Source organism: Homarus americanus, unplaced genomic scaffold (genome assembly GCF_018991925.1).
Source record: "Homarus americanus isolate GMGI-L3 unplaced genomic scaffold, GMGI_Hamer_2.0 scaffold54443, whole genome shotgun sequence".
In the NCBI taxonomy this organism is placed as follows: domain Eukaryota; kingdom Metazoa; phylum Arthropoda; class Malacostraca; order Decapoda; family Nephropidae; genus Homarus; species Homarus americanus.
Window position 1 is genome coordinate 3,984,846 of NW_024750852.1, and position 12,995 is coordinate 3,997,840.

At 34.9% G+C, this 12,995-nt stretch overlaps 1 protein-coding gene across 3 annotated transcripts; it reads right to left on the bottom strand.

Annotated features, from left to right (window-relative positions):
• Positions 1-574: 574 nt before the first annotated feature.
• Positions 575-11,559, bottom strand: LOC121854381 (zinc finger Ran-binding domain-containing protein 2-like). 3 transcript variants are annotated; one of them, XM_042349022.1, is made up of 9 exons: positions 11,388-11,554; positions 9,495-9,547; positions 8,206-8,344; positions 7,861-8,083; positions 7,233-7,382; positions 6,504-6,691; positions 5,074-5,181; positions 3,726-3,806; positions 575-1,162 (listed from the first exon to the last, which is right to left on the bottom strand). In XM_042349022.1, the coding sequence occupies exons 1-9, from the start codon at positions 11,438-11,440 to the stop codon at positions 1,126-1,128; spliced, it is 1,032 nt and encodes a 343-aa protein (XP_042204956.1). In that variant the 5' UTR covers positions 11,441-11,554; the 3' UTR covers positions 575-1,125. The 3 variants fall into 3 exon arrangements, with proteins under 3 accessions (XP_042204956.1, XP_042204957.1, XP_042204959.1); XM_042349023.1 differs by lacking the exon at positions 9,495-9,547 and having other exon boundaries at positions 11,413-11,559; XM_042349025.1 differs by lacking the exon at positions 9,495-9,547 and having other exon boundaries at positions 11,388-11,539.
• Positions 11,560-12,995: the final 1,436 nt, after the last annotated feature.

Here is a 12,995-nt window from a genome sequence, read left to right on the forward strand (position 1 = left end):
CTGCAACCCACCACAACCACAGCCAGCCCAAGTCAGTGATAGTGACAGTGAGGATATGGACTTTGAGGGATTTGTCTGGGAGGCCCTGCAAACCTCTGCGAGTAGTGAAAGTGAAAGTGATTCGCCAGAGGGCAACTAATCTGCCCTCTGCCTCGGAACCAACCGCCATCCACGTGTGCCGACTCATCTTTTCTACTAACGTGTTAAAAAACCTAATATTATTGATATTTCTCTTAATTATTAATTGTGTGCATACCATCATAAAATTAAGATGTTATTTTGACTACAACGTACGTATTGTGTCGGAAAAAGTGGAGTTTGGGGGTCGGCCCAGTCTCTATTTCAATTAATCCCATATGTTCTGTTATATGATTTACGCATTTCTCGTTTTACGCGGGCCTCCACGGGTTCAATTGACCGCGTAAATGCAGACTATACTGTACACCATTTATTGGGGACTAGGTTATACATATGTGACACTTATTCAATAAATTTTTCATTTATATGCAAATCACTCTTTAACTTCAAACACCCATAGTCATGTAACTGCTGAGAACTGGACTCATGTTGAGAGAAAAAAAAAGTCTAGAAATTTCCTCAGAAATAAATTCCTGGGGTGCTGACAAAGTCATGAAACACCCTGTATATAATAGAGACTATTTGGTTTAATGCCCTTAACAAATAAATTTTTTACAGTGGGTGAAAAATGGGGGGGCTAATTTCTGAAGTGAAAAGTTTCTTTATCTGCTTCAACTTGAGCAGCATTTAGAAAATGTGTCCAACAAGAGTCACATGTTGAGCCATGTCTTTTCCCTTCTTAATTCATGAAAATTACGCTAAATCAGATCAGGCTCCCAAGAAAAAACTCTTGATAATTAAATGCTCACAATAAAATTACTTAGACAAATGAAAAATTTTTCAACACATACAACTTATATAAATCTGTGTTTCCTTTTCTTCTCAATTCTTAAGAGCAAGAACGAAATAAAACTAGCTCCAGAAAAAAAAATAAATCTTACTTCAGATGTGCACTTCCACAGTGACTATACCAACAGTGACAAGATGTGGCCTGGTGAAAGCATCCATGAAGTTTTCTCTTCATACCTTACCAGTTTATTTTTATCATTACTTTCTTGAATACTTCCGGTCTCTCGAATATGACCTGCAAAAGAAAAAATATATCCAACGCATAAAAAAAGTTCACTGAAAAAGGAGCAACAAGTATACTGTACACTTTAGAAGAATGTGTTAACAACTGACTATGATCACAAAAATATCGGACAGGTGAACACAATGAATAAAATACTGGGTCCCGTAAGCTAATACTGTACTTGTACAGTATACTGTATGTATCTGCTTACAAACATATGCAATATGTCTATTTGCCCACAAAAGTGGGATCACTCATATAAATAGTTCTTCATGGTATATTTCAGCACATAACTGACTCAATCAAGTCTGCCTTATCACCCACAAACTCCCTTATTCTGCCACAAATGCATTACTTTTCATCTCGTCTCTATTAAAACTTAAGTCAGTTATTCTCTTTTCACATATAACCCTCTAAGTTCATATAAAATTTTACCTCCAGCACTTTTAACGTATACGTACTGTACCGTACAGTAAGCCCTCTTAATAATGGATATTCCCAATAATGTACGTCTGTTTTTCCATATACTGTACTGTACCTGTACGCATTTGGGAACTGTATACACCATGTCTACTTCCTCTCTGTCTAGACTTACAAAATTTATATCTTATTTTAAGAGAGTGAACAGAATAAGGTTGATGTCAAATATTTCAGTTGTTTGTGTGTTTTCACACACCTACATCTCACTAACTTTTACACTTATTACCACACAATATATCAGAGTTGATTTCTTACTAAGCAGTAATAAAAAATGGAAGTAATTCTTCAAAGCACCATAATGCCTCTTAAAGATGGCTGACAAACAGTCTTCTCATCAACTATACACAAAAACACTATTACAAATGCACTGTCATCTCATTGCATTTATAAACTGTACAAAAATCTAAGAAAATTAATCACTAGTCTGTGTGGCAAATGTTTATGTATGGAACCCCTTTAAAATGCAATGAAAATCCTATACAATACTGAAAAATGCACATTTCATTATTTCTAATATACAAAACTAATAATCTCTTGGATTTAAAATTTTGTCCCCTAAACAACTTGCATTGGTATGAGACAACATATGTTCCTTTTCTTTAGTCTATGCACAACACAATATATGTTGCAGTCCAAAAGCTTACACTTTCTTTAGATTTTTTTTTAAACACCAGTGCTGAGACTGTCTGATTAACCTGTACTCTGCCTTCTCAATGATGTATTACAATTATTGTATTTACCAACACTTATAACTTTCACAGTGCTTCTTTATCACAGTTTCCTGCTTTAAAAAGATCTTTTAACCCACTACAACAAATATACGTTTATCTGAAGATTAAAGACATTACTACAAGACACTCAAATACACCTAATAAATCTCACCTCTGCTTACCACAACAGTACACAATAAATCACAGATCTGTCATGAGAACTTGTATTCAACTGCTTAAAGAAGTGACAGTAGTACATACCTTGTTAATGTGGATAATACCCCAGCATCAATGATCAGCAATACATACTCTGTGGTACCTTATTTCTTACCAATGTTATTAATCAAACTAGAGATTATGCCATCTGCATTTGTTAAATACTCTATGCATTTAAAGTACATACCATTATGAAAATATATATATATAATTCTGATTTGACTACATTCAACATGTAACTGAATTCCCTTTTGAATAATGTCTACTTAAGCAATGTTGAAAAAAAATACAATTATCTCAAATTGCAAAAATCTGATACTAATGTGGAGCTTTGTAATATGTATTAAGTATTTAGGTGTTGGAGCACTAACTGCATTATTTCTATCAGTTACAATAATGTAAAATGTCCTAATTGAACACAACTTAAAATAATGCAATTTAATATACTGTACTGGAAGTTATTTGAACTTGCCTATAACTAATAACTACTGTATCAAGGCCAGTGGACAATAATTAGATGATGGTTCAATTATCAACACATACAGTATGTATAGAATTTAAGAGTAACTTAATATTAAGACAGTTCATATTAAAAAGAGCCACCCTAAATCATGCACAAAAAACTTAATGCCCTTTCCTTAGGCAAAGCCTCAGTATTTTCATACATAAAAGCCCCTTCTTCCTATGATGTTGTGTGGCCATGTACAGTAGATGCTGATCTGATTCTCATCATTAATTAGCATGTGCATTAACCCAACCCCTTAGTAGGGTGCTAATCCACCCAAGGATTGTTCCACCACCACAGAGTATCCAATAGTGTTCTCATTTGTGACCATAAGTGCAAAGGCTAGTTTACAAGGAGAGAACCTAGTCCTCCATTTTTGTCAAGAATCATACTCATGAATTGTGACCATTCACTTGTGAGGAAAACACTTAAGCACAAGTAAGAAGGAAGCATAAAACTATCTGAGAAAAACATGATAATGAAGTCTTATTCACCTCTTGATATGAACTGTCTAAATGTGTCAGTCTTAAAGTTGATAACCAAACTTTTTCTAACTATTACACCAAAGCATAACCTTCAAAAACATCATATTACCAACTTGATTCTGGTGATGTCTCCAATACCCTAATCATTTAATGTTCACCACCACCTTAAACCTGGTTACCTCGACCTGGAGCGGGAACGGGAGCTGGAGCAGGAATGGTGAGACTCTCTCCTTCTCTTCACACTTGAACGATCCCGTGACCTATAACAACCATCATATATAATATCTAATAAGTATACTGTTTATACTAAGAATCCTCAAAAAAATATAGAAGATTATATGATGATGAATTCTGCAAGAAAATTCATCAATTTCATTCGAGCTACGTGACAAAGACAATGATACTGGATTAAAAATGAACAGTTTAACTTACAATTTGTCTCTCTCTCTCTCTCTCTCTCTCTCATTCATCAAAAGAAAACTAAATTTTGTTTCATTGTCATGGCAATGCAGTTCTACAACATATAAAACAATTTCACTACACCCATTAAATCGACCAACATAAATTTATAATGAAAATCATGTACGTACAAGGTATTCCACACAATCTGTCTAACACCAACATGCCCATTCTCATAAACTGCTTTTACCAAATTTTCATTTCACAAGATTATTATGGAGAACACAATGATTTTCATCCTTAATTATATCAGCTAATCTTCTCTATTTTGTTTTAATATTTGACATTTTAAATATAAAAACTGATGATAATAATTCATATACTGTATCAGCATTAATAATGGGAGTCTATGGGAAAATGTGATCAATTCATAATGGCAACCTTTTGTAAATTGGGAGACTGTTTATATGTAGGAGTAGATGCTTACAATAAACTGATCAATATTTCAGCAGGATTTTAGTGACCAGTTCATTTCTGCAGCACATGAATAACTGTACTCACAGATCATTGCTCAAACAAAGAAGTTCATTCACATGCTATTAATAACCATGTCATGAACAGCAGTTACAGCACCAATGAGAGCGAATACTAATTCTAACGCTTGACCAATTACTTTTACTTTAAATTCTGCCCTCTACCATCTCCTCTCCTATTTGCATAGTATGGCTCAAACACATAGACATGAAACACGGTGTTAATGCCAAGGCCTATATTAGCACACAAACAAGAAGACTTTCTATCATACAAACTGTCCCTCTTCCGTACCCCAATTTCTAATCATGTCTTAAGGATACTGTACCCTGTTTCAAAGCCTTTTCCCTTGATTCCCCGTCATAGAAATAAATTTGATTAAGGGGCATTATGATCAATCTTAATCCTGTAAAATTAGTGTATAATTTATCCAGATATCTAAATAAAATTTGAAACAAACAAGAAATAAATTAATAACTTGAACATTTGCATAATCCATACCTCATGTTTGGCATTCAGAAGAAAAAAATAATCCAATACATATACAAGAAATACTTTAGAAGTGATATTAACCTTTTACCCAAGTTACCCTTTTACCTTGACCTAGATCTCCGCCTCCTTGAATTAGGGGACCGAGATCTTGATTTGGAGTTGCTGTTCCTGCGCCCCGACCTTGACGGTGACCGTGAGGAAGACCTTGTTGACCTGGAATAAATGGCTAAGCTGATAATCATAGTCTATACACATGCAATCCACAAAAGCCACACATTGCAACTACAATTTATTCCCGCAATCTTGTCAATTATACATTCTGACAGTTTACTTATCTACAGGTACATAAAAAAACTTCCAAGATATTTCTACTTATTCTTAATTGCTTCAGTCATGGTTTTGATTCACAAAACCCCTATTAACACCTTCACTATGGGGACACCTCTTATAATATTTTATTTGGTTAATGCCAGATGATATTAATCAGCTCAGAGGGGAAGCTGTACACAAGTGGTTAATAAAATAACAGTAATACCAGACATAACAACTAGAGAAGTAAAGAAATAGATTTTTCCACAGATGGAGGAGAAAATAATAACACTTACAAGTGTATCGATATTGTAAACTTTCAGTCAGATGACCAAAGCTGAAATTCAATAAGAATGACCACAGGCTAAACTTTCAAAGATTGGTCACTTTAAGTTATTTTCTATACTTAAGGCTAAGAAAACATGTCTAGTAGTCTGAGACCCAAATTTCTTTTTTGAGTGGTACCCTATACTGTACTGTGAGCTGCAGAAGGTCTGAAAGATTTTTCAATAGATTATGCTAACTAGAGACAGTTTAAAGTGTTGTAAAATTACTCTGGGGGAACCTTAAGATTGGTTACTGTGTTAATGGTTGATCACATGATACAGGGATAAAATAAATTGTACTAACCTTTGAAAATCTGCACTGAGTTCTCTATCTTTATACCCCATTCACTGCCACTCAGCAGTACCTCTGTTGTCTCCATCCACCTTTGAACTTCCTTTTTCTCAAAAGAGTTTTACCACACTCCTTTACAGCATGCTAATTCTCAAAAATTATCTCCATCCAACAATTCTTGTCTACTCCAAGAACAACTTATGTTTTAATATTGCCGTCTGATATATTATGTCACTCTTCACTATCTATTTCCCATACGGCATTAAAAACACTTCCCATTTTCTCTTTGTCAATTAACTTTCTCTTAACAATTCCAAATTTGAACCCAAAATATTTTTCATGGACTGAGAGAATGACAACTTACAACAGAAAAGCAGAACTCAACACTCTTCTGCCAAGTGTAACTCCCAAGAGGCTGTCATAAACTAACCAAATTTTGAGGCAATAGTTTTCACATTAACAAACATGTAGAACAAATTTCATTCTCCTGCAACTGGTTGAGGAGACCCACAGCATAGGATCCCTTCACATACAACATGAATGCTACATCCCCCATGTGTTGAGTCAAGAAGGATAGAAAAGATACCAAGTAAAATGAACCAACTAACCTGGATTTAGAGCGAGATGATCTGGACGATCCTGAGAGAGATCGCGAGTAAGACCTTGAGCTATGCCTTCCACGGGAATAAGAGCTTGATCTCGATTTTGACCTGGAGTGTCGAAGGGACTGGGATCGGGATCTTATTGTCGTGCCACTTTTATGAGGCGAGTCGTCCAAAGGTTGACCATTTTTTTTCTAAAGAGTAAAGTTCAAAATTAGGAACTAAATAAAATTACTGTATTATGACATTCACATGAAACTAAAATTTACAAAATAAGCACTCCTAGACTTACACATTAACATTAGACTTAGAGTAGACATTAAATTCAAGACTCAGCCTAAACATTAAATCCTGGATATAATGTAGACAAACACTATTAGAGTACAGTACAGTACTACATAAAAAAGATTCAACTACCAGTGACAGGAAATCCCCAACTGATCACATGACAGCTCTTCATTAAACATAACTTCATGAACAACTAAAAAAATGTCAAAGTATAGAAATGATAAAAAAATCATAAATGCATTATTAGCCAAACACCTTGAATATCTGATCAAATAATCCTTAGATACTAATTAGAAAGCCTGTAAAATTTAATTCCTTTACACCAGATACCTGTTGGATCTTGCCACCAAATAAGGATGGGATGAAACTAGACCAATTCTCGTACAAAAAAAAAAAAAAAAAATCCTCCTACAAATGCTGAGGGCATAATATAAAAAGAGCACTTACCTTATCATCTTTCGTTTCATTTTTATCATCATCATTTTCATCCTCATCGTCATTCCAAATATCATACTTAGAGAGGTCTCCATCATCATCCTCTTCCTCATCCTCCTCCTCCTCATCATCATTAACAGCAACTGGCATCACAACATGATCCTAGAAAAATAGTCATATCTAGTGACATTCAGCAATAAGTGATCAGAGAAAAATAAATACATCCGTGGTTCTCAAATTTGTTTCGTCGTAACTCAAAAATAGATCGCTCAGGCATGTTCGTGACCCACAGTAAACAAAATAAACCCAGTAATTACAAAAAGTGGGTCTTTTTTAATACAATTATATACAAGCAATACAACTCACACTAGTAATGGGATAAAATGTAAATAAATCAATAAAGCAAGGACTTGTAGCAGACAGTCTACACCTTGTTTCAACGATTCGGCTTTGTCAGTGAGAATGTTGAAACTCCTGCCTCACAAAGGTATGTTACGTGAAGTCATTTGTCCCAGGTTCTTACACTTAACTGCACCCTAATTACCCCCAGTCATGTTTATTATGACCCTCATATTCTGAAGATTCTCAACATAAATATCACATGTCGGTAGTAATTATATATCGATCCACAAAAACAAACCTTCTTTGATTCATTTGGCGCAGGTGGATTTTTATTCCTGAATTTCTTCTTCTTCCTTCCAAATTCATCAAACTCATCATCTGATTCTTCACGATGGATGTACTCAACACCCTCCCTCTCATTAAATCCACCTCCATAGCCAGTACGCTCTTCTAAATCACCAAACTTTGGAGCATTGCACATGTTGCAAGTCTGCCGTCTAGCCCAGTTGACATTTCCACACCTTCAAAAAAGAATGGCACATACTATATGTACTGTAATGTAATGGTAAATAGTTTTAACTTTGGTTAACAAAAATTTCATTACACATCACAAAGAAAGGTCTCCTCTATAAGTCTGACGTACTTGCTACACTGCCAGTCATCAGCACTAAACAGACCATGAGATTTTTCTGCTGCAGCTTTACCAATTTCCATTCCCAGCTGACGCTTCTTCTCTGCTGCTGCTGCTGCTGCTGCAGATCCTGATCCTGAGCCACTACGATCTGAAGAGTAGCACATCCAGTAAAGTACTGTACTGTATTATTTAAAAAAAAAAATAAAAATCTTGCACAGACTTTACATAAAGATCAATAAAACACTAAACTGAAAAGTATATCATAAGTGTACATCAGAAGAGTAATACATTTAATAAACAATAAAAGGCATAACCCTTTGTAGGACAGCAGCACACTTGGTTATTTTATTCAGCAGAGGCACCCCTGCCCTACAAAGGGATAAATCCCATTAGTAATTGACATCAAGATATGTTTTCCATTTTGCTATTATTAAGACGTTAGATCTGAGGTTTATTGCATACTCTCTATACAATATACCCAAACTATCTCATACCCCAGCCATATCAGGAGTAATAATACAGATCATACAGTACAGTATAATGAGCATCTCACAAAGAATGAATTGGTCATTGGAAGCCCTATTTTACAGCTAGGTTGGGACAAAGCAATGACCACTGAGATATTCCTAAATCTGTATAATCACAGGTACAGTCAACAACAAAAATTTCTGCACCTTTATGGTGTTATACAATATGACACACTGGACCAAGAATTATGAAAACACTCATTCTCTGTGTTAGCTATAAGTGATATAAAAAATACATCATACTGATTATATAATGCACTACACAACCAGAAATACCAACCTTACCAAATTAACGTGGCCTCAGTCAGTGATCGTTGCAGAGGCCATCAGACCAAGAGGTGCAGAATAATTTTTTGCTGACAGTACATTGGAAGGTTCTCAAAAACAAAAAACAAAACAAAAAAAGCACTGGCTCAGTATTGTCATGCATCAATTCTACAATACAGCCAGTTCACACACACAACGGTTTGTTCATCCGGCATCAACATGGTTTATTATCACAATAAAATAATAGTCAATAAAAGTGCCATCTGGCAATGTAACAGACAGTCTTACAGGTCACATCTGATGTCTCATACCAACCCATAAATGATAAAATAACAATAGCAATAATATAAAATGTTAAACATACTAATGACTTTGATTTTAAGAAGTGTGAGATGATATTCAGTTTCACATCCTAATGTTCCTATCAACTTTAGTCTACTAGAACATGAGCTAAACAATGGATGTCCATGTTCACATGCAATACAAAGCAATGAATTCATTTACCTCTGCCACATCTGTTGCAGGTATTTCTTCGAGCAAAGTTGACATTAGCACACCTGAAAAGCATGAGCCAATTACCCAGTCGTTTAAATATTGAGAATAAAGAGGTCTTAAAATGACAGTTTTACTAATTGTCAAGTGCTAACATCTTTCATACTGTTCAAAAGCTTAAAAATATTTATACAACAGTTACAGTACTTAAAGAACATCTCCTGAAAATTTGGTGCAATTCCATAGACCTTCTGGTGCTAACCATCTTCTTCACCTTTACCAAATTAAATATTAAAATATCCATCAGAATGGCATTTAACCAACCAAACCTAACTATCCTTCAATCATTGGAAATAACAGAGTAAAAACACTGCGAGCACTGATCATATGGCAGTAATTTCATGTCTCTACGCCCTTTGTAGGCGATGAAATAAAATATTTACCGTAATTATGGTACCATCACATCTCCCGTGGCAACTTTGTTTTGGTTCACATCATCTGTTATACGGGAACGTCCGCAGTCTTTTTCTTACATGTTAAGAAATGAGCGACGATCTCATCGGGCGTGTTTATTACAATTTACATTTGATTGAATTCGTTCAATTATTCTAAAGATGTTGTTTGGATGATAGTAAATAAGAAAATCGAAATGACAATGCACAGGTTAATAAGTTAGGTGAAGTTTGGTGAAGTTAGGTGAGGTTAGGTATGGTTAAATAGGTTAGGTCAGGGTCTAGTAGGTTCTGTGTATTCTCGCTTCCATTTTAACGTTCAGTAGCTATCATGCAAATAATATCTACAGAATTTATTTTTTCCATTCCCTAAGGTATTTCTGGTGCTCACTGTCTCCTTTACTTTTACCAATATTTTGAAAGGTGGAACCATTATTTTTCTTGCTCCACTACATTTGCATTGTATTCATTAATACGAACAAACTATGCGTGAATAATGTAATATATCCTGTTAACCCTTTAAAATGCAGCAGCACACTTATTTGACATCTTCTGCCTCCCACCAGATGATTTTATTCAGCCGAGAGAAATACCTAACAACTAAAGTGTTAGAAAGCCCATTCATTAATCAGGTATACAGTACATGTCCTCATTATGTGTCTCGACTAAATTTACTAGCAAGGTTCCTGCCCAAAATATAAAAACGTCAGGTGTTGCCTTTCTATAAACTTATCAGTAATTCTGCTATAAAAAATCACACTCCATTAAACATCTACTTGTCAATATCTGTTGTCATTGATTACTTCCAAACTGGCGAGGTCAGCTTTGATTAGGTTAAACTTACTTCAATTTACTTAAGTTGTATTGTAACTGTTAAGAGTAAATCAAGTTATTATTAACTATTGACCGAACAATCAATGTAAAATAACAATATGAAATTCTAATGAGTAATACAGCCCCAAGTAACCATAATCATGTTGTCAGCACCATATGGGTACAATTCAACATTAAAACATCCAGTCAAATTGTATATCCCTTACTAAATATTTATATTATTGCTTGTTATATTCCAGTAATTTTTGAGTATTAAGATGCCTTACAGGAGTGTATGACTTACACATAACTGAACCTACCTATGACACTTATGCTGGAGTTGGTAACTAGTATAACCTATGAAGAACAACACAAGCTGGCTGAGCAGTTTATGGCTCTGCCCTACGATGTCCTTGACACATGCCAATAGTAATCAATGCACAACAGATATTGAAGTCAGAATATGGTTATTTTACATCTTTAAATGCCTGTATTTAGTTCATGTATCATTTAATGAAATTTAGCGTCCATAATTTAGAGAACACATCTAAAATCAGATGCGTGGCGACCCCATAGCCGTTATCCCTCGCCTCAGTTCATGTCGACTGCTGTCTGTTAACATAGCCAGATGAACACTTACTTGGGTTCACTGCAGACCCAATCACCTTCTGAAGCTTTATATTTCGATGACATCTTCAAAGCAATTCAGCGAGGATCTTGGGGAGGTAAAATGACCATCCCCACACTAGAGGTTGGAGTGCGTCGCCTTGTCCACCCTCACACAGTAAGGGAGTCAACACCCATGCCTCGACCCTCACTCTCGAACCCTCAAACAGCTTCACAAATATGCTTCATTATGAGTTAAGAATCGAGTTTGGTTTTATATTTCAGGTATATATGGAATTATCAGCTAAATTTCCTCTACAATATTCCTTAATAATTTCGCTTTCCTTATATTATTTGAGAAACTGTCACTAAGGAATAACTTTCGCTATGTAATTATTTCTAACTACAGAATCTTCTATAGAAACCTAGCATCATACTGAAGCATTGAAGGTTCAGTTATAATCTCTAAGAAGTGATCAATAATTTTGACAGAACAAATATATAAAAAAAAAACATATTGTATAACCCTAGAAGCTATTGCACTTTACTTCAGTTACAGCTCACAGAAACACTTGACCTATAGATTGAGAGCAAATAGTAGTGGATATGCTCAACAATGTCATGTATACTTTCATAGAACACAAATAACCACTGATGTTATTGCTAAAATACATAATTGAAAAGCCAGTAAAAATAATTATTGTCTCGTGGTAGATATATTCCATCGCGGAGGCTCGTATAATGTACTTTGCACATTATGTTGGTCAAACTCACTGACTGTAATTGTTCATGCAGTGGCCATCACCCATCTTGAATAGACTTACATAGGGATCCACACACACATTATCGATGACAGGGCTCTTATGAACCTTGGGCTTTGATAATTTGGATTTAATACACTCACAAGTTTTAATAACTCAATTTGCGTTAGTGCTGTAGTAAACCGTTTCCCTCAACAACTTTAATAATAATAATAGACTGTGGAGGCATAGCTTCCAATGTACTGTAAATAATAGCAATCCCCTTAAACTAAATGATAAAAATGTTGAACTTATTATACCTTCAATGATTAATTAGTAGATCAGTGAGACGACATGCCAGTTCCTACCAATCACGGATGTCGGGGAAAACTGCAGTTGAGAAAATCCAATCTGATGAGAACATCTAGAAAGGGTTGAAGTCTTACTATTGCCTTGAAACTGTCCATTCAGTTATTTCAGTGACTGGCAGTCTTATCAAATATTCATGTTAAAGTTGACTGTAGTGGAGGTAACAAGCTCTTGACTCTGTATCCCATTTCCAAATCTTTTTTCCCCAAGATAAACGAAGACTTCACACCTGTTAAAAGACAATAGTTACCTAGGACTATTCTAAATTTTACTATTTTTCGTTACCCATTTATTATTTCGTATCTTCCACTTTTATCGATACTTCTAATATTTATTTAAGCAAACCATTCTTGAAATCATCAGTAAAGGTATATACTTCTTTATTTTAACTAGACCTTGACCACCGCGTATCAGCCTTACCTTAGCTAATATAGACCAGGAAGTATGAATATGGATTACTAGATTAATTATAGGTAAAAACACAAAAATATATGAACGTTATGTTGTTCATCATGGGAGAAAAAGTTTGAACT